At 45.1% G+C, this 22,374-nt stretch overlaps 1 protein-coding gene across 1 annotated transcript in view; it reads right to left on the reverse strand.

Annotated features, from left to right (window-relative positions):
- LOC111960858 (RIMS-binding protein 2-like) overlaps nt 1-22,374 on the reverse strand; it is a 79,608-nt gene that overhangs the window by 11,463 nt on the left and 45,771 nt on the right. The window contains 11 exon segments of the mRNA XM_070439455.1: nt 567-674; nt 1,117-1,268; nt 2,607-3,422; nt 4,864-4,973; nt 5,217-5,296; nt 5,512-5,663; nt 6,688-6,892; nt 9,042-9,092; nt 10,301-10,405; nt 13,447-13,569; nt 18,971-19,060. Of these exon segments, the coding sequence (XP_070295556.1) occupies nt 567-674; nt 1,117-1,268; nt 2,607-3,422; nt 4,864-4,973; nt 5,217-5,296; nt 5,512-5,663; nt 6,688-6,892; nt 9,042-9,092; nt 10,301-10,402 (1,776 nt within the window). The 5' untranslated portion in view covers nt 10,403-10,405; nt 13,447-13,569; nt 18,971-19,060.

A 22,374-nucleotide genomic window follows, 5' to 3' on the forward strand; every position in this document is an offset into this window, starting at 1 on the left:
CTGACCAGGATCCAGTGTCTGGAGGCCAGGGAGGTCATCGTTAGGACGTTATCAGCACAGGGAGAGTCCCAGGACTCCCACGTTGCCCCGATTCCAAACAACCTACTGTTGCCGCCTCCTCACCCTGCCCCTGTGCCCCTCAGCAACCACACGCAGGGCCCTCCACCTCACTCCACCACGCCCCCACCCACCTCAATCACCTCACCTCCCCACCCCCATACACCCGCCTCACCTCCAGCCTCCCTCACCCTGCCTCACAGACACCCTTCCCTAACCAATCTCAAACCCAGCCACACCTCCAACCCTGCTCCCTCATCTTGTTCTCCAGCCTCACCGACACCTCAACCGCTCACCCTGGTGGTCCTCCCACCCTTGCACCTCCAGCCTCATCTCCGCATACAATTCCCCAGCACCGCCTACCCTGCTGCCACCCACCCCCAGCTCCACAGAACCAGTAAGTGCCAGAGACCTGGAAGCCAAAGAGCTGGTGGTCCAGCATGGGCGTCCCAAGCCAGCCCTGGGACCCTACCGCTCCCCTCCGCCCAGCTCCTCCTGCCCCCATGTACGGCACACCTGGAGGCGCCCCTTTCTGCCACACCGCTCGCCCTCCACCCGAGGATCTGCATCAGCTCCACTGTTACATAGTCAGCCAGAGGGTACAACACCTCCGCTATCTGACAGGAAACACAATACACACACCTCGGGTTGGACACAGTTGACATTCAGTTCATTGTTGCATTCCTTTCAACTGCTTTTCAACTGCATTGCTCTTAAATTCAGAGCAACGTCCACTAGTATAGACAGTTTGCCTAATACAGACCCTGTGCAACTCTACAAAGGGAGGATGTCCATATTTAATGTTCACCAGCAGAGGGAGTGAGAGTGCTTTCTAGGGTTTTCACAGGCCCTTGTATATAGAGAATACTAGCACTGACAGTGAGAGCTGTCTAGGTAGCACTGCTGAGCACTAAAGCCAGCGGTGATGTAATGACACAATTACACACACATATCACATACTTTAACACTCTGTAGTTCACTCACTCTCACATACTTTGCTGTCACTTGGGGTATACCCTTACTCACCTTCTGTCCTTTGGCACACAGTTACTGACTCACCTTTTGTCCTTTAGTGCAGACTGCATATCCGATGACGCTGGCTCCATTGGAGGTTCCACTGGGTGAGAGGATAGGGGGCTTCCAGTGCACCTGTAGGACCCCTGGTGCCTGGCCACACTGCACCTGCACCTCCTGAGGTGGTAATGGGGGGCCTGGAGGGGGGGTGACACGTTAGATACTATCTACATAGGTTTTACACACAAACGGTGAGGGAGTGGAGGTGAGTGGAGGTGAGTGGAGGTGAGTGGAGCATTCATGAGTGCTGTTACTTGTTTCATCCTATCTCTTTTTTGTTGTGAAATTACGTGATACACAAATCCCCTTTCCCTTTTCCAATGTTGGTTGCATAGACCTAAGGAATCACGATGTAAATGTTATGTAATATCCAGGCAATTTTGGGGGGATTATTTTAAGAGTGAATCCTAAATGCATGAAACATCTTATCTGATTAACATCCAACTCTTTAGCTTTGTAATCAGTCTAATCACACTCAAACGGATATGTATTTATCAATATAGTATTTAAAAGCAATTTGGAATGTTCTAGCAATATATTGTATGATGAAAAAGTGAAAGTAGAAGGCTAAAAGGAACAGAGGGAGGTGTGTGTGTGTGTGTGTGTGTGTGTGTGTGGTGTGTGTGTGTGTTGTGTGTGTGTGTGTGTGTGTGTGTGTGTGTGTGTGTGTGTGTGTGTGTGTGTGTGTGTGTGTGTGTGTGTGTGTTGTGTGTGGTTGCGCGTGCGTGCGTCCATCTGTATAGTCTGTCTATGTTTTGTATGTGTGTGGTGTCTGTCTATGTGTGCATGTGTCTGTGTGTCTCTTGTGTGTGAAAGGCGTCAGTGTGGGTTGAATGAGTACAGCCTGTTCTTTCCTGGTTCACTAGGTACACCATGCAGGACATCGCAGTGACGTCACAGCTCAGGCAGAGGGAAATGCACACAGATACTGATGTGGTCATTTCAGTGAAGGATAGAGTGGGAGAGAGTTACTTCAGCAGATTTAGGTTGCATCCCACATGGAACCCCATTCCCTAGATAGTCAACTACTTTTGACCAGGGCTCTGGTAGTGCACTATATAAGGAATATGGTGCCATTTGAGACATAACTTTAATCTATGAGGTATATTAGCATTGAGCAAAAGGGAGGGAAAAGCTGAGGAAGTTACTCATATTAGTTTCCTAGGTTTTAAAGTGCTGTTAGCTTGTTTTCATTCGATGTGTCAGTTGCACATGCCAATCAAAAGCTACTTCCTACTTTTCCCATAACCACCATAACCCAACTGGTCTTCATTCTGACCTGATCTGGAATATGGTCCTGGACCTGGACAAAACATAACAGACATACATAGCACGCGTAAGGACGTGAGTCATCTATATATCTATGGACGTTTATCCAAACTTTCTTGAAAACATTATTGATGACATATGAACAAATATATGTACATGGACAACATAAAACACTTAGACTTAAGAAAATATAAAACCGGCCTCACCAGCAGCTTGTGTACAGAACTCCACAGCAGCCTCCTTCTTCTCCCTCTGTTCCATGAGCAGTTGCCATGGCACCTGGTGTGGCCGGGCCACCACCCTCACCTTGTATACCGTCATGGCCTTGAGGTTAACAAAGCGCAGCCTGTACCTCCCCGGCTTCACCATTGCATGCTCCGCTCCGTCCAGGAACACTGTGTGCCCATAGTTACTGTTGCTGGGCAACCATGAGAGCTCGGCTGAGTTACGCAGGATGTCGTCCACACGCAGTCCATACGGCGCCACCACCACGTTGGCTCCCACCATCAGGGTGCAGCGCAGCTCGTCCGACAGTCCCCTGTCTGTTACACTCTGCACGGACACGCGGTGCGTATACGTGTCCAGATCCAGCTTCTCCAACAACGACTTGGTCCTGTCGCCATAGGGTATGCTGGCACGCACCTCTCCATCCACCAGCACGTTGTAGCAGCTGACTTTTCCCCATCCCAGGGGCACCATGGGGGGCTCCCAGGCCACAATGACGCTACGGGCCAACTGCTTGATCAGGGTGATCCTCCGGGGGTAAGGCACAATGTCATCGACCAGATCCTCAGTGTCCAGGGGCCCTGTGCCGTTGCTGCAGGGGCCCAGGGGGTTGCTGGAACCCAGTAGCCCATCCCGAGGGGCCCCTCCATCCACCCCCATCAGGCCAAGGGTGATATGGTCCAGAGAGCCCAGGTCCTCCTCTCCGTCCCCTAGTTGAATGGATGGTTTCTCCTTGTCTTGGACAAACTCCACAAAGTTGGACGGGACCAGCCCTCGCTGGCCGTCCAGCAGCTCACCTGGAGCACACAGAGACAGACAGAGAGAGATGCTTTCTTTATTATCAACAAAATACAAACCCACAACCATCTCTCTTCTGCAAATTCCTCTACAAATCTTGTCCCCAAACACGTTATTCCAAACAATTCCATGAAAAAGGACCTTTAGAATGTATAAAGGAATTAATATCTATATGGAAATGTGGTATGTAAAGAAGGGATCAAAAGAGTTGAGCAGAATATGGATATTTTTGTTGGGAGTAACATGTAGTATCACCCAGGATTTTATGGCTATGAAGATTTAATTGAGCGATTATTCAGTCAGACACAGTAACACCTTCCAGGAACCCTGTTCTGTTCTGACACACAGTAGCCTGATGATAGATACCATTCACACACGGCCGTCTCAAGGGGAATCTATGGCACGCTCAAGCCTTTAATGATGCCTGCTGCAAATGTTAACATCAGCTAAAATTAGACCATCTCATCAGTGAACAAATATCAAGGAAAATAATAACGAGAGCCCTCGTGACTCAATGCAAGTGTGCTCTGTGTTTTGAGCACTATTTTCCCAGGACAACATGACCCTGTGGTGCTCGTCCTCATGGTAGGGACTGTTCTCTCAGATCTGACAGAGAAAGAAGGATAGGGCTATGATGCCATCATCACTTTCTCCAGGAAGTACGGGGGGTTAAAAACCTATTCCTGAACAGTGGATGGAACTAAGGGTGTGTCTGATATGGCACCCAATTCGCTATAGTGACTTAGTGACCACCACCACCACCTCTTTCTCTCATCAGTACTGTACTTGCTTTTCAAAGAGATCCTGACTGTCCTCTCCCTCTCTATCTCATCATTCCAGTCAGTACAGTAGTGAGGCTGGGAGGCCCTAGCTCTCTGTCTGCAGAGGGATATGTCTGTGATTAATCAGAGCCTTGCTGGATTAGCCGTCGAGCTACATGGCTCAGGCTGCATCTTGACAACAGCTTGGTCTGAGCATCAGTATCCCTGTGGTAAATACAAACCATTTCCTCCTCCATGCAGCCAGCCAGGCAGGCAGTAGCTAGGCATTCTCACCCACCACCACCAACACCACCGCCCATGGCTGCAAGTGGTGACTCACCAGAGCTGCTGATGCAGGCTGAAGTCTGGGCCAGGGATGCTAGGAGGATTAGCGTAGCCATGGATGAAAAAGCCTTCATAAGTCTAATGAGATTAGATATGACGCGGGCCCTGTTGAAACTGATGCCAGTGGTGAAGAGTGTGTGTGTGGAATGTGTGTAGTACTACATTTACATTTTAGCCATTTAGCAGATGCTCTTATCCAGAGCGACTTAGTCAGTGCATTCATCTTAAGATAGCTAGGTGAGACAAACACATATCACAGTTGGAGTAAGTACATTTTTTCTCAACAAAGAAGTTAGCAGCAAAGTCAAAGTAGTAGCCCTGGATTCACTCTCACCTTGGTAGAAACCGTCATCGTCCATGGTGCCGTACACGTACAGGTACTTCCCAGCCACCAGGGGGAGCTCTGCCTCTGGGTGCTCGTTTGGCCCATCGTAAGGGTTGTAACTACACAACAAGAGAGAGGAGGGGGAGTTCAACATATTGATGTGCTCCTGACCACAAGATATACTACAAGATTTTTTTTTATGGAGAAAAGAGTGCTTCCGATCTGCAGGTTGATGTACTTGGTGATCTAACTCTGGTCCAGGGTGTAACGTGCGGCTTGCTCACACTGACATAACGCCCTGGACCAGAGCCCTATCTGATCCAGCTGTCCCAGGTGTTGTGTGACAGATTGAACAGTCCCACCTGTAGCGGGCGGTGCAGAGACGGACTGTGCCAGTGTAGCGAGGCTTGGACCGGGGCGCAGGGCTGACCTCATCCTCCATCTGCAGGAACACAGGGGCAGAGGAGCAATCATAGTTTCTGTCCGGTGCTAAACCCATAGGTTTTACAGCTATAGCTCAGCTGAGTGCTGTCATGTGCTATTATACAGCTGTTCCACGAATAGCCCATCTCTTGGTAAGAGCAGAGATAAAGCACCCTCATGATTTGGCCTTGAGAGTTTGTCTCTGAATGAGAAGAGAAGAGGGGCGTTACCCACCTCTGAGGGGGTCGCCCGTTGTAGGCTGCTGGGGCAGCTCGTTGTCACGGTGGTGGGATTGACAGATAGCAGCTCTGGCCTGTCTCTGTCTCCGATCTGCAGTGGGCGGAGGAACTTCGATATCAGCAGAGTGTTTGCCGAGCTCTCATTGCCTGGGAAACATTGATTTCCACACCAAATAAAGAGCATCTGTCATTCCTTCTGCTTTCATTCATGGTACAGCTATTGATTTCCTGTTCAGGGGAGTACACAGCAAACACTCTACAGTATATGGCCAGGACCTGGCTGTGCTCTTTCTGCCTGACGCATCTGCAATGCATTTCCCTGATGTTTAACACTCTCGAACGACACAGCTGACAGGGACCAGGACACACCCATCACAGAGTTCTCGTCGACACACCCCTACACAACACCAAACCTAGGTAATTTCACATTTTAAACCAAAATATACAATTATTGGTGGTTGGATTTCTTTCATCATACCACCAGATTACAACCATACAGTAGCATTTTCACTGCAGTAAAGTGACAGTAGAGGATATCTAGAGCAGTATCTCAGAACCTTCTAATCTATGGTATCTGTATTGCTGATTCTGCTGTATGTATTAGCTGGCAGGTTACAGTATGTGGGGTTAGAATACTAATGTGTTGGCTCTCATTAGCAAATGTCATATATCAACCCTCTGATCAATGAGCTGTGTTATTGATCATGAATATAGCAGCATTTCGCCCATTTCCACAGTGGTCCAGATTTGCCTTGTAGCCTACCGTTGAGATGGGCTGAGAGAGAAGCAGGACCTTACTCTGACTCACACCAGCCAGTTTAGCTGCCAATTTACCTTCTCTATCTGCCACTCTCCCAACATCACTCCAGCCGGCTTCTAGTAAAGGTCACTGTTGTTATAACTAGATTAAATTACTGTCTTGTTCCATTTTGAATTAATTAATTACCCACGCATAATGACAGATAGAGCCTCATCTGGAGCACAAACAAGAGTGTGTACATAGACTTTCAGAACCGTCCGCTGGTCTTGATTGATGAGATACACAGTTTGAAACAAATGCCAGATATGATGCATGTACTATGACTCTCTAAGGCTAGGCTCTTTTCTGCTTCATATGTATGTCTTCTGACTGCACAATGTTCTTACAGAGGGCAGGGTTGGGAGCTCTCACCTTTCCCTGCCTGCACTGCCAGTCCGTTGAGGATTTGGGAGAGTTTATTTTCCAGGGAAAGGGGAATTTTTTGTTTGGAGAAAGGCTCAGTGCTGAAGATGTCCACAGTATCCGCCTCCAGACGGAAATCTTCCAGGCTCTTGGACAACTGGCCAAACTGTTTAGTCTGTGACCTGCATTTCTGCTCCAGGTCGCGAACCTTGGCCTTCCGTGGACAAGGATGTGATATAGAGGGGAGGAGAGAGAGAGACAGAATCAATCAATGGAAGGAATGTTTCTGTGTTCCTATGTAGCAAATCTTTAGAAGGGGAAACACTGTATTACATTTATATTTTAGTCATTTATCAGACGCTCTTATCCAGAGCAACTTACATACATTTTCATACTGGTCCCCCGTAGGAATCAAACCCACAACCCTGGCGTTGCAAGCGCCATGCTCTACCAACTGAGCCACAAGGGATCTATTACAAAGCAATGCATGTTTTATGTTAATAACATGTACGTAATATACCTCTACATGACTATGAGCTCAACTAATCAATGGCTTAAATCCTTATCTGGTGCTGCAGATCGCAAGCCGAACCAATTACGGCACGGGATCCCAAAAGAGCCATTTCATATCAAAAACACTGCCTGCCAAGTAATCAATGTACAGTATATGGAAGAAGAGACTGTGCAACACTGATACACTTTGATAACCAAAGCCAAGCTCTGTGAAGAGTTAAGAGGCTTATAAAAGTATGTACATTAAAAACATTATCTAAGCAGCTCCGAGACGATGATTAGAGCCTTGAGTTTAACAACCGTTGGGTTTTCTCTGAAAGCTAGAAGGCTCAAACCCCATGGTTTGCTGGGTAAGAGATAAGACAAGCCAGGGTCCTAGCCAAGGGGAAAGTTGCTTTTACCCAGCAATAAAACTAGATGTTTCAGAGTCAGAACACTGGGCTGCAAGATGGGCTGAGATACAATAACTGAGGATGAATGAACAGCCATCGTTTTCAAATGGAAACAAGGAAATTAAATGTGTTTTGATGTTACAGAACATCTGGGAGGTGTACCAAATGGCACTCTATTCCCTATATAGTGCACTACTACCATACAGTGCACTACCTTTGACCAGAGCCCTAAAGTTCCTGGTCACAAGTAGTGCACTATATAGGGAATAGGGTGCCATTTGGGACACAATTTTGGACTGCAGTACAGAGGAGGCAGAAGAGGATCTATAGTGTGATCCAGTACCAACACAGGCTCTGTTCAACTAATATAATTCAATCTAGTTCAATATTAACATATGTATGATTGCCTAATTACCATAACATATGCACTGATGTAAATTAGAACTCAAGTGATTCACTGAGATGTTTTAAAGGCTTTAGGAAGGAAGTGACCATGGAGATGATGAACACTGTGTAACTAGATGTTTCAGGGTGGGAAACATAGTTATCTGCATTCTGTCCAAGTGGTTCTGTTCAGACACAGAAGAAACACATAGAAACACACAATGACATTGAATAAAGATGAAAGAAAACAAACACCCAAATCAAGCTGTTACACCGTATGCAATCAATGCGTATGTAATACAGTAATCCATGCAAAATCATGTCAATAAATTTGAAAAGAGAACCATTACAAAACAAGTAGGTACGACGAGTCCCCTATGGAGAATATCATGTACAATGAATATTCTAAAAGAAAACACCCCAAACACCCCAAATCATAACCAAGACAGTGCTGAAAACTAGAAATGATGGAAATGAACATTATGCCTAGTTCATCTTAGAGCCATCTCCTCTCTGGGTTAACTGAACATGCTGTTGGAGTTCTCTGTGCACAGTGCCAGCCCTAATGCAGCTCCTCTGCACTGTAGATATTTCATCATCTGGATGGTTGCCCCCTGAACTCCTGTTGATTTTTCTGTAAAAGAGGTTTCTCCAGAGCCATTAGTGCCGTGGCTGGGATAAGAGCTTCTGAACTTAGCCTGAGCAACGGCAGAGTTCAGCGGTCTAACTGAGTAGTAAAAGAAAGAGTTATGGACAGGTTGAGGTTTTGCGGACCCAATTCTCTGGGTATTCCATGCTCATCAGTGCTTAGCTCCCCACTCAACAAAAGCATCCAAAAGCAATACAAATACAGTATAGAGTATCACCTGGGATTAACCAGGCTTACCTCAAAACTCTAGCTTTTCATGAAAGGCAATACGGATTTGGTGGATTTAAAACAAGGTATTTTTCTTATGCATCAATGTGTCTTGCATACACAAACAAAACCACATGTATCAGTCAATTGACAACCATTTTGAAAACAGCCACGGAAGCCATCCTCACTTTGCCCACTGGACCTCCATGTCCACTTACCTCTAACAGGTGGACCGCTCCCTCATGCTCTCTCTCAGCTTCAACCTGAGCCTGGAGAACACAAACACAGTTATATAGGACCTGCAGGTGACACAGTGAGCACTGCACATTCTCTCTCTGTCAGTAATACATCAAGCATACACTTGGCACAGCTCTTGGTACACTGCAGACATAGAAGAGACAGTCTGAGTTGAACAACAACTCAAGAGGAACTGTCAGCGCAAGAGCAGACACATGCAGAACCCTCAGTGGTGTCAGCTCTGCACAGCATGAGCAGGAGAAAAAGTCTTAAAGAGAACAGTTCACGGACTACAGTACAAAGGCAATGAATGCCTCACAGCTGTGGGGTAGCTGGGGACAGGGGAGACTAGGCGAAATGGAAGGGGTGCTATGACTTCCAATTTAAAAACCTGCATCAGAAAAGCCTCATAATATCAAGCTGTTTCATCCAGATTGGCTTTGATATCTAGAAGGACGAAATGCTGTTCTACTCAAGTGATATATCATCTGTGCGATTGGTAATTAAATGGAATCACAGCGCAATAGATTAGGTAAAGGACAAAACAGACAAAGGACGAGGCCTCAAATGAGCACGCTGAGGCAGATGCATACAAACTCACCGATTGAAACGCAGATAGGCGTGCACACCGACAAACACACACCAATACTCAAAAGCAAACATCCTCATTCAACTCTCAATAAAACACACACACAAACACAATCACACACGAATTCTCTCTCCGTCTCCCTAAAGTGAAGTGCTTGGTTAACTTTAGGCAGTGTCTCTGGGGAGTCTGATCTGTGCTGTGCTTGCGGTCTGCTCTAATTGCTATGTGTCTGTCATGGCTCCTCTCTAAACAGAACACACAGGGATTCACACAGCTCTCTAGGAGCTCAGATTACTGCTGCCAATGCAGACAGACAGACACACAATCACAGGAGACTACTGATTATATGGCCCCTTTTACATTCCCATCATATTTCATATCCACAGTCTGAGTTGAACAACAACTCAAGAGGAACTGTCAGTGCAAGAGCAGACACATGCAGAACCCTCACTATGGTAGAATGTTGTTGTTTTTCATGAGACATGAGTTACAGTGTTTTGGGGGAACATTGCGTAATAGTTGCACAATACTAGTCTCTCTAATAAATGCACACATACTTGACCACTGTTATCATGATGCATTGTCTTTAGTGACCACTGTGGGGATGGTTGGAGTCTAGGGCGGAGACGAGATGGGGTGTTATGGGCTTACCTTATGCAGAAGGTGGATCTTCTGCTGCTTGGTGGTGAGGGCAGCCAGGGCCTGTTCATGCTCTTCATCCAACTGCTGCCTCCTCTCAGCAGCCTCTCGCATATGCTGGGGAGACCAGGTCACAAACAATGCAGTCAATACATGTTCATATGTGGGGAGACCAGGTCCCAAACAACGCAGTCAATACATGTTCATATGCTGGGGAGAACCAGGTCCCAAACAACGCAGTCAATACATGTTCATATGCTGGGGAGACCAGGTCCCAAACAAGCAGTCAATACATGTTCATATGCTGGGGAGACCAGGTCCCAAACAACGCAGTCAATACATGTTCATATGCTGGGGAGACCAGGTCCCAACAACGCAGTCAATACATGTTCATTGTGGGGAGACCAGGTCCCAAAACAACGCAGTCAATACATGTTCATATGTGGGAGACCAGGTCCCAAACAACGCAGTCAATACATGTTCATATGTGGGGAGACCAGGTCCCAAACAACGCAGTCAATACATGTTCATATGCTGGGAGACCAGGTCCCAAACAACGCAGTCAATACATGTTCATATGCTGGGGAGACCAGGTCCCAAACAACGCAGTCAATACATGTTCATATGCTGGGGAGACCAGGTCCCAAACAACGCAGTCAATACATGTTCATATGTGGGGAGACCAGGTCACAAACAACGCAGTCAATACATGTTCATATGCTGGGGAGACCAGGTCCCAAACAACGCAGTCAATACATGTTCATATGTGGGGAGACCAGGTCCCAAACAACGCAGTCAATACATGTTCATATGTGGGGAGACCAGGTCCAAACAACGCAGTCATACATGTTCATATGTGGGGAGACCAGGTCCCAAACAACGCAGTCAATACATGTCATATGTGGGGAGACCAGGTCCCAAACAACGCAGTCATACATGTTCATATGTGGGGAGACCAGGTCCCAAACAACGCAGTCAATACATGTTCATATGCTGGGGAGACCAAGGTCCCAAACAACGCAGTCAATACATGTTCATATGCTGGGGAGACCAGGTCCCAAACAACGCAGTCAATACATGTTCATATGTGGGGAGACCAGGTCCCACACACGCAGTCAATACATGTTCATATGTGGGGAGACCAGGTCCCAAACAACGCAGTCAATACATGTTCATAGTGGGGGAGACCAGGTCCCAAACAACGCAGTCAATAATGTTCATATGTGGGGAGACCAGGTCCCAAACAACGCAGTCAATACATGTTCATATGCTGGGGAGACCCAGGTCCCAAACAACGCAGTCAATACATGTTCATATGCTGGGGAGACCAGGTCCCAAACAACGCAGTCAATACATGTTCATATGTGGGGAGACCAGGTCACAACATGGTCAATACATGTTCATATGTGGGGAGACCAGGTCACAACATGGTCAATACATGGTCATAGTCCGGTAACTATGCCTTGAATGGTTACAACACAGTCCAAACACTTTTACAGCACGCATAGTACCAGATTAATACATACAAAGTCAAAGGCAAAAGCAACAATAATGCTGTTGTTTTCCATTCTAAGGGTATGAAGTTTGTTTACCTCTATTGATGCCATATCTAGTCCGACTCACTGATTCTTGTGATCAATCACATACACTGAGTGTATAAAATATTAGGAACACCTGCGCCAGGCGCACCAGTTTGAGTTTGTTAAGAACTGCAACGCTGCTGGGTTTTTCACGCTCAACAGATTCCTGTGTGTATCATGAATGCTCCACCACCACCCAAAGGACAAACTGTGGGAAGCATTGGAGTCCACATGAGCCAGCATCCCTGTGGAATGCCTTCGACATCTTGTAGAGTCCATGCCCCAATGAATTGAGCATGTTCTGAGGGCTAAAGGGGGTGCAACTCAATATTAGGAAGGTGTTCCTAACATTTTGTACACTCAGTGTATAGTCACCCACTCCCAAATGAGTTATTATGACTGTATCTCCAGAGTTAAGAGCAGCTGCCACCGGTAGGACTTGGAGTCAGGGACATAAGATGTTTCTTGGAGCTTAAAAACATAAAGCAGCTTATAAACTCTGACATTCATCTTTTTCTCTCTGGAGAAGGAAAGCTTCTTTCTCCCCAAAGATGCTCAGAGGTGTCCTGAGCAGGCACTGCTTTGCATAATCACAGAGGAGTCTTAAGCTCTGCTGGAGACCCAGGAGACTCCAGTGACTGAGGGACTGTCACTAGGCTCACTCTGTCAGATGATGATGATGATGATTATCGTCATCATCATCATCCTCATCCACAGCAACAAAGATGCAACTTCTCAGTTTAATACTCCACTTATTCAGATTAGCCAACTTTATGGCAATATTATGTCAGTGACTATCTCTCTCTGAAAATTCTGAGGTATAGCACAATCGTGGTAAACATGGTTATGCAATGGTGAAAAAGTACCAACTATTATCCCTGAAACATTGAGCACACTGGAAACGAAGGAGAGTGCTCCACTTCAGGAAATCTCTCACTTATATACTTTTTCCTTCTCCCTTTTCAGTCTTTCTCTGCTTTCTCCATCCTCATCTCTCTCCATAATATTCTCCAACATGCAATCTCCACATCCGTACAAATCAATAGGCAATGAGAAAGTAACACACACTTCTTTTATTTTTTAGGAGCAGGAGTCAATTTCCTGAGATGGGTACATTTTTCTCTCAAATATAGCCACTCCTTACAAACAGACAATCAATATTGAATGGAGGGAAGCAGTGATTTGCAATGAGAGCATATTTCACACTGCTATGAGACTGCTGCTGATTGCTATTGGCATACAAGAGTCTAATGAAAAAGAGTTTCCTGCAAAACAAATGACAAAACTCACACACTTTTATTGGGAAGTAAGATGTATTCTATAACTCATAGGATAGACTTTGTAGATATATGCAATTGTCCAATCGGGTTTTCAGAAAATATTGATCTAGTGATCTAGCCTTACCTTAACCTAACCCAATCAGATTGCAAAGGTCTTATAGAACCCTGTCTCTGAAGTTTAATCCATATCTCATGATTGGCTGACAGAGCTTACTGTTGAGTTGAAAAAACAGTAGAAGTGAATGTAGGAGAGCTAGGACTGATGGATGGATGGACGGATGGACGGACGGATTCTCACCTTGAGGACCTGCTCAAGGTTCTCCAGTTTGCCTTGGAGCCGTTTCCTCTCCTGTTGGGCTAAGTCTCTCTCCTAACTCACAGCACTGTAGGTGTGTCCGAGCTGCTCATAGTCTGACCTTACCTAGAGAAAAATAAAATAAAGACAGAAATCAAGTAAGGGGAAGAGTGAGTCAGGGTGAAGAAATATACACTACAAGGCCAAAATGTATGTGGACACCCCTTCAAATTAGTCGATTCAGCTATTTAAAATTGAGCACACAGCCATGAAATCTCCTTAGGAAAACATTGGCAGTAGAATGGCCCGTACTGAAGCGCTCAGTGACTATCAACTTGGCACCGTCATAGAATGCCACCTTTCCAACAAGTCAGTTCATAAAATGTCTGCCCCGGTCAACTGTAAGTGCTGTTATTGTGATGCTGAAATGTCTAGGAGCAACAACGACTCGTAAAAATCGTATGTCCTTGGTTGCATCACTCACTACCGAGTTCCAAACTGCCTCAGGCAGCAACCTCAGCACAGGAACTGTTCGTCGAGAGCTTCATGAAATGGGTTTGCATGGCCGTGCAGCGCACACAAGCCTAAGATCACCATGCGCAATGCCAAGCGTCGGCTGGAGGAGTGTAAATCTCGCTGCCATAGGACTCTGGAGCAGTGGAAACGCGTTCTTTGGAGTGATGAATCGCACTTCACCAGCTGGCAGTCTGACGGACATATCTGGGTTTGGCGGATGCCAGGAGAACGCTACCAGCCCTAATGCTTAGTGCCGACTGTAAAGTTTGGTGGAGGAGGAATAATGGTCTGGAGCTGTTTTTCATTGTTCGGGCTAGGCTTCTTAGATCCAGTGAAGGGAAATATCATCGCTACATCATACAATGACATTCTAAATGTCATGAACATGTTAGATATTACTGCACTGTCGGAACTAGACGAACAAACACTTTGCTACACTCGCATTAACATCTGCTAAGCATGTGTTTGTGACAAATAACATTTGATTTGATTTCTATGATTCTGTGCTTCCAACTTTGGGGCTCTTGCAGGGCTCTGTGCAGGCCAGTCAAGTTCCTTTCCTGTTTCAGCACGACAATGCCCCTGTGCACATCGCGAGGTCCATACAGAAAAGGTTTGTCGAGATCGGTGTGGAAGAACTTGACTGGCCTGCACAGAGCCCTGACCTCAACCCCATTGAACACCTTTGGGATGAATTGTAACATCAACTGCGAACCGGGCCTAATCGCCCAACATCAGTGCCCGACCTCACTAATGCTCTTGTGGCTGAATGGAATCAAGCCCCGCAGCAATGTTCCAACATCTAGTGGAACGCCTTCCCAGAAGAGTGGAGACTGTTATAGCAGCAAAGGTGTGACCAACTCCATATTAATGACCATGATGTTGGAATGAGATGTTCGACTAGCAGGTGTACACATACGTTTGGCCATGTAGTGTATATGGAGTGAGTGAGAAGAGAAAAAATATAATTTTGTTCTTCCATCAATTTACCTGTCCTTTTTCATTTACAGTGCCTTCAGAAAGTATTCAGACCCCTTGACCTTTTCCACATCTTGTTAAATTACTGCTTTATTCTAAAATTGATTGAATAAAAAAAACTCCTCAGCAATCTACACACAATACCCCATAATGACAAAAATAAAACATGTTTTTAGAAATGTTTGCAAATGTATTAAAAATAAAAAACAGAAATATCTTACTTACGTAGTAGGTATTCAGACCCTTTGTTATGAGACTTGAAATTTAGCTCAGATGCATTCTGTTTTCATTGTTCATCCTTGAGATGTTTCTACAACTTAATTGGAGTCCACCTGTGGTAATTTCAATTGATTGGACATTACTTGGAAAGGCACACACCTGTCTGTATAAGGTCGAAGCACAGATCTGGGGAAGGGTACCAAAACATTTCTGCAGAATTGAAGGTCCCCAAGAGCACAGTGGCCTCCATCATTCTTAATTTCTTAACGTTTGGGGCGGCAGGTAGCCTAGTGGTTAGAGCGTTGGACTAGTAACTGAAAGGTTGCAAGATCAAATCCCCGAGCTGACAAGGTAAACATCTGTCGTTCTGCCCCTGAACAAGGCAGTTAACCCACTGTTCCTAGGCCGTCATTGAAAATAAGAATATGTTCTTAACTGACTTGCCTAGTTAAATAAAGGTAAAAAAATGAAAAAATGGAAGAAGTTGGGAACCACCAAGACTCTTCCTAGAGCTGGCCACCAAGCCATTCTCAGCAATTGAGGGAGAAGGGCCTTGGTCAGGGAGGTGACCAAGAACCTAATAGTCACTCTGATAGAGCTCTAGAGTTCCTCTGTGGAGATGGGAGAACCTTCCAGAAGGATAACCATCTCTGCAGCAGTCCACCAATCAGGCCTTTATGGTAGTGGCCAGACAGAAGCCAATCCTTAGTAAAAGGCAAATGACATCCCGCTTGGAGTTTGCCTAAAGACTCTCAGACCATGAGAAGCAAGATTGAACTCTTTGGCCTGAATGCCAAGAGTCACGTCTGGAGGAAACATGGCACCATCCCTACGGGGAAGCATGGTGGTGGCAGAATCATGCTGTGGGGATGTTTTTTAGCGGCAGGGACTAGGAGAGGCAAAGATGAACGGAGCAAAGTACAGAGAGATCCTTGATGAAAACTTGCTCCAGAGTGCTCAGGAACTCAGACTAGGGCGAAGGTTCACTTTCCAACAGGACAATGACCCTAAGCACACGGCCAAAACAACGCTGGAGTGGCTTCGGGACAAGTCTCTGAATGTCCTTGAATGGCCCAGTCTGAGCCTGAACTTGAACTCAATCGAACATCTCTGGAGAGACCTGATAATACCTGTGCAGCAACGCTCTCCATCCAACCTGACAGAGCTTGAGAGGATCTGTAGAGAAGAATGGAAAAATACGTATATACCAAGCTTGTAGCGTCATACTCAAGAAACCTCGAGGCTGTAATCGCTGCCAAAGGTGCTTCAACAAAGTACTGAGTAAAGGGTCTGAATACTTATGTAAATGTTATATTTCCCGGGGGGGGGGGGGGTGATGTAGAGTTAAACTGATGTGAAATTAGTCAGCCTATCTCCATAGCGACGATACAAGGAAGCTGCTGACTCAAGCTCATGGCCCCATTTCATCATCAATCAGAAAGCCTTGAAGGAAGGTGACTTCAGTTGGGTTCTCTGGAGTTCGGCTGCATCTCAACAGAACCATTTCTTAGCCACCCACCAACCGCTTAAGTCTCTAATTAATTAATATAATTGGATCAGCTCCTTCAAGGTAACTTGTGGACCACATGAAATCGTATCGCACCAGTTATTCACAATGTTGTACTTGTTTGCTGAAACAAGTTATTTCAGCCATACCCTCAAATGAAATAATCCATGATAATTTTGGGTTGTGGGTAAAGATTGTGACAAGATCCTCTGTTATGAAATGAAATTGAATCTATTATATATCTCCCCATTATTCCAGTATTCTGACAACTGCACCTAGATGTGATACAATCCTTTCTCTACACAGGGGTCAGGTAATGTTCATCTGGGGATCATGAGGGGATCGACCATGAAGAGAAAATGATAATGACAAACACCAGACTGATTGGCTTAAATCACCCACAGCAATGAGTCCCTCGCCTTCCCTCCCATCAACCAGACAGCCCTGGCACATTCCTCTCAGCACTCATTCACTCTCCCCTCTCCTCTTGTCTATATGCCCCCCCCCCCTCCTCTGATATTGGAAGGCCGCTCTGCTCGCATCTCCCATCGATCTTACGTCATCTGCTTTGAGAAATCGCTCCTCTGATGCGAGGGGTAGACAGAGGCGCCTTTCTCTGTCCCATGTTATTTACTGAGTCTCCACAATCTCATTCACACCCAGAAGGTGAGAGGCAAGCACCTCGGCTAGCGCACGGCGCTACGCTAACTCTTCCTTTAATCACTGCCTCTGATGCTAACGCTAACCATGTCCTCTCAGGTAGTAGTGTCAAACCCAGGCTCAGGTACCTGGACACCGCACTACTCTGCCCACCCTCTCTTTCATTTCAAAGGCTGACAGATGGCTTCTTTCTGATGGCCGTGGCATGCGGGCGGAATGCGTGAGGAGCCGGATAGGGGATTAGGATGGAGCAAAGTGCCGAGCTGTTCTGTTCTCTGGACACGTGTCAAAGCTGGCCCCGTGAAAGTGACACCATTAGCGCTAGCCGCCCCCCCGCCACAGACGGTCACTCACTCACACTCCCAGTCTGTGTGTGTGTTTGTGTGTGTGCGCGTCCGTCTGCGTCTTTGGGGCCTGCTGGATAGGGTTGAGATAGAGATAGAGATAGATTTACACACACAGAGGCTGGGAAGTGATGCTGTGATGTTTGTGTCATTTTGGTGTCTTGGTTTTGTGTTAGTGGAATTAAATAATTCCTACAATATACTCATTAATTAAATTCAAACTGTCTATTTATAAGAATTTGTAAGATACTTATTAACATAAAATAGACAGGATACAGTCATATTAAAAGTAGATAATAGTGTTTATTCTCGAAGCKAGCTCCCATTTGATCATAAACACAGACTTATATACAATATATGACGTCATAGGTTACAGAATGCGTCTCATTGTCCTAATCAAATAGAAAACAGGTTCAAAAGTTCATTCTAACCTCACAGGGCACTCACATGAAAACACCATATAATCATTTATCCTGAAGGCTCACTATAATTGATTACCACTTGAGCAGACAACTCAAGATAATGGAAGACCTAAAAAGTGACCCACAGCCTTATCTAAACATCTCAGGGCTAAGTTGGGTCAGTTCAACCAGAGTTGAATGACCCTTTCTGCTTACTTTATAACCCTCAACACAAATCTCTTTTCACCAGGCATGCAGAGTTCAATTTGTTTATATTTTTATCTAAAGCTAGAATATGTTTTAACWATTTATTAACAAAATTCCTAACATTTTGTTTCCCAGATAACAGTGTTTAGAGAATAGTAAAGCCTTTCGTGTGGGCATTGACATTATGACTGGCCTATGTGCTATGAGCATGGCCTCTCCACCTCCATTGGGAATGCACTTCAACTCCAAAACTCTACAACGTCCATATGGTAGCCTGTCTGTTATCACTGTCTAGCACATCCTGTTACAGCTAACAAATGTCCCAGCATCCATGATACACAATACACTCCTCATCTAATGTATACAATTCCACTTAACCACAACAAGCATCATCTCCTTATGGAGACAGAGTGAAATTGTGCAAGGGGCTTTCAGTGGCTATCGATCTATCAGAGATGGATCCCAGATTCCATCAGTTAGTGTAATGTAGAGCCTCCTCTGTGAGAGACACCCCTGGGGCCCTGCTAGGCCAATATGATATCTGCCCATTGATCAAGTGATATAAGCACAGTACTGGGCTGAGCTATATGATGAGGTTGAGGCTAGGTCCCAAATGGTACCCTATTCTCTACACAGTAGTACACTGTGTAGGGAATAGGGTGCTATTTGGGATGCAGAATGAGTCTTTTACCTACCTGGTCGTATTTGGATGCCTTCAGGCTGTTGCTGGACAACTCAAGGATCAGGCAATCTTTCTCCTGCAACGCATCCAAAGGCTGAGTCTTCTGTGGAAAGAGAGGAAGGGGGCAGAATAGATGCAGGAGAGAGACACAGAGACACACAGAGAGAGAGAGAGAGAAAGAGAGAGACAGATAGATAGACAGAAAGGGGGGGGGGATAGATAATTAGTCTCAATGTGACAGTACATTGAATGGTGATATCGGTGCATTGTAATAGTGTGTACAGGACAGCAATAGGCTGCAATGAGCTACAATGCACATTGTACAGTAACTCCACCTGCAAATGTGTAGTTATACAACAGAGAGACATTCATCTCAGGTTGTCGTACCTTGTGTGGGCCGAAGTGGTTCACCAGCACACAACACCCCTCCGTTATCTACAACAGCGGGTTCTGAATCCTGGTCCTGGAGACCCAAGGGGGTGCAAATTATTGTTTTAGCTATAGCACTACACCGCTGACAAAAAAAGCAGGCTTTGATGGTTTGTATCAGGTGTGTAGAGCTAGGGCAAAAACTAAAATGTGACCCTGGGACCAGGATTGAGAACCACTGATCTAGAAGGCAGAATACACAGCTGCACGTTGCCACCCTCTATTTAGTGAGGCCAACACCATTAACAGTGCCGCCTTGAGATCTCCAATGATCTCCAAAACGTCTTGTCAATAGGGGGGCGCTGTTTTCACTTTGGAAAAAATCGTGCCCAAATTAAACTGCCTCGTACTCTATTCTAGATCGTACAATATGCATATTATTATTACTATTGGATAGACAACACTCTCAAGTTTCTAAAACTGTTTGAATTATATCTGTGAGTAAAACAGAACTCATTTTGCAGCAAACTTCCATACAGGAAGTGAAAAATCTGAAAACGATGCTCTGTTCCAGGGCCTGCCTATTCAATTGCCTAATATTTATCGATATGCATGCACTTCATACGCCTTCCACTAGATGTCAACAGGCAGTGGAAGGTGGAATGGGGTGTCTAGCTTGATCTGAGGCCGAACAAGAGCTTTTGGAGTGACAGGTCTGGAAATTTCTTTGTCTTCTCTGGCGCGCGAAGTACGTCGACATTGTCTTCTGAAAAGCGTTCGGTATAGACGGCGGATATCTTTCTATTCTCTGCCGTTTTGGCGGGCGCTGTCTCGCAATAACGCAAGCTGTTTGTTATGGTAAAGTTATTTTTTTAAATCTAACACGGCGGTTGCATTAAGAACCAGTGTATCTTTCATTTGCCATACAACAAGTATTTTTATGTAAAGTTTATGATGAGTTCTTTGGTCAGATTAGGTGAGTGTCCAAAATAGCTCCGGACATTCTGGTGAATCGATGCTACATATTCACAATGTATAACCACGGTTGGCAGCTCTAAATATGCACATTTTCGAACAAAACATAAGTGTATTGTATAACCTGATGTTATAAGACTGTCATCTGATGAAGTTGGTCAAGGTTAGTGATTAATTTTATATCTTTTGCTGGTTTTTGCGAATGCTATCTATGCGGTGAATAAATGCGTTTGTGTGTTTGGCTCTCGTGGTAAGCTAATATAATGCTATATTGTGTTTTCGCTGTAAAACACTTTTAAAAAATCGGAAATATTCACAAGATGTTTATCTTTCATTTGCTGTACACCATGTATTTTTCATAAATGTTTTATGATGAGTATTTATGTATTTCACGTTGCTCTCTGTAATTATTCTGGCTGCTTTGGTGATATTTTTGATGGTAGCTGCAATGTAAAACTATGATTTATACCTCAAATATGCACATTTTCGAACAAAACATAAATTTATTGTATAACATGTTATAAGACTGTCATCTGATGAAGTTGTTTCTTGGTTAGTGACTAATTATATCTATATTTGGTCGGTTTTGTGATAGCTACCTATGCGGTAGAAACATGGTGAAAATATGCGGTTGAGTCTTTCTATTGTGGTTAGCTAATAGAAATACATATTGTGTTTTCGCTGTAAAACATTTTAAAAATCGGAAATGATGGCTGGATTCACAAGATGTTTATCTTTCATTTGCTGTATTGGACTTGTGATTTCATGATATTTATATGCTATTATTTACTTGTGGCGCTATGCTAGGCTATGCTAGTCAGCTTTTACTGATGAGGATGCTCCCGGATCCGGGATGGGTGTTAAGTAAAGGTTAAACAGCATATGATAGTGTAGTCAACCTCATGTTGATGATCAACTCTGCTCAATGTGTGCATCCCAAATGGCTCTATGGCCCTGGTCAAAATTAGTGCACTACATGGGGAATGGGGTGCCATTTGTCACAAAGGAGTTGAGAGGCGGTCTTCCCTCTGCCAGATCTGGGGAGGATAATGCCAAATCTCACACAGTGAAAGAGGTGTGAAGTGACTCCTGCTTTAATACAATTATGTAACAGGCTTAAGTCCTGAACAGAGATTCAGCAAGAGAGAGGAGAGAGAGACAGAGAGAGAGAGAGAGGAAGAGACAGAGAGTGCCGTAAGGGTAGATGCCAGCTCTAGACCCAGGGTGGATGGAGGATTTGTGGGGAGGGTAAAGCCTCAGCAGGCTCCCTATCATCAAATTGTCTGCACATATGGAGGGACTCAATAAACAATAGACTGCCACTGTGAGTGTGTAAGCGTGTGTGTGCGCCGGAGTGTATGTGTAGATGTTAAGGTGCCGGCACAGAGCGGTGTGTATGGGGGGTGCATTCCTAATCTGATTGTGTAACACATTCTCCCCATCCCTTCCTCTCTCCCTACATTGTAATCAACTGTACTGTACCACCCACTGGCTGTGGAGACACCTCTCCTACGTGGCTAATCCTGATGTTAGTGCACTTCAGGTGCCAGATCCACTTTGTGCCTCAGCCCTGAGAGGAATGAACACAGCCTCTGTGTCAACACCACTGTTTGTCACACACAGACAGAATTGAGGGGGGAGAGACTAGAGAAGAGAGGGAGGGAGGGGAGAGTGATAGAAATATATATACAGTTGAAGTCGGAAGTTTACATAGTTTGCATACACTTAGGTTGGAGTCATTAAAAAAACTTGTTTGGGATAGGGTCTAGTTTCCTGAATTTCCGCCTGACTGACGTGCCCAAAGTAAACTGTCTGTTACTCAGGACCAGAAGCCAGGATATGCATATAATTGGAAGCATTGGATAGAAAACACTTTACGTTTCTAAAACAGTTAAACTAATGTCTGAGACTATAACAGAATTGATATGGCAGGCGAAAATCCGAAGAAAAACCAAACAGAATTTATTTATTTTTAGGTCCCAGGCTCTCTCTTCTTATGTAATTCCATCTCCCAGATTGCAATTCCAAAGGCTTCAACTAAATGTCAACAGTCTTTATTCAAATTTCAGGCTT

This window comes from Salvelinus sp. IW2-2015, linkage group LG4q.1:29, assembly GCF_002910315.2.
Source record: "Salvelinus sp. IW2-2015 linkage group LG4q.1:29, ASM291031v2, whole genome shotgun sequence".
In the NCBI taxonomy this organism is placed as follows: domain Eukaryota; kingdom Metazoa; phylum Chordata; class Actinopteri; order Salmoniformes; family Salmonidae; genus Salvelinus; species Salvelinus sp. IW2-2015.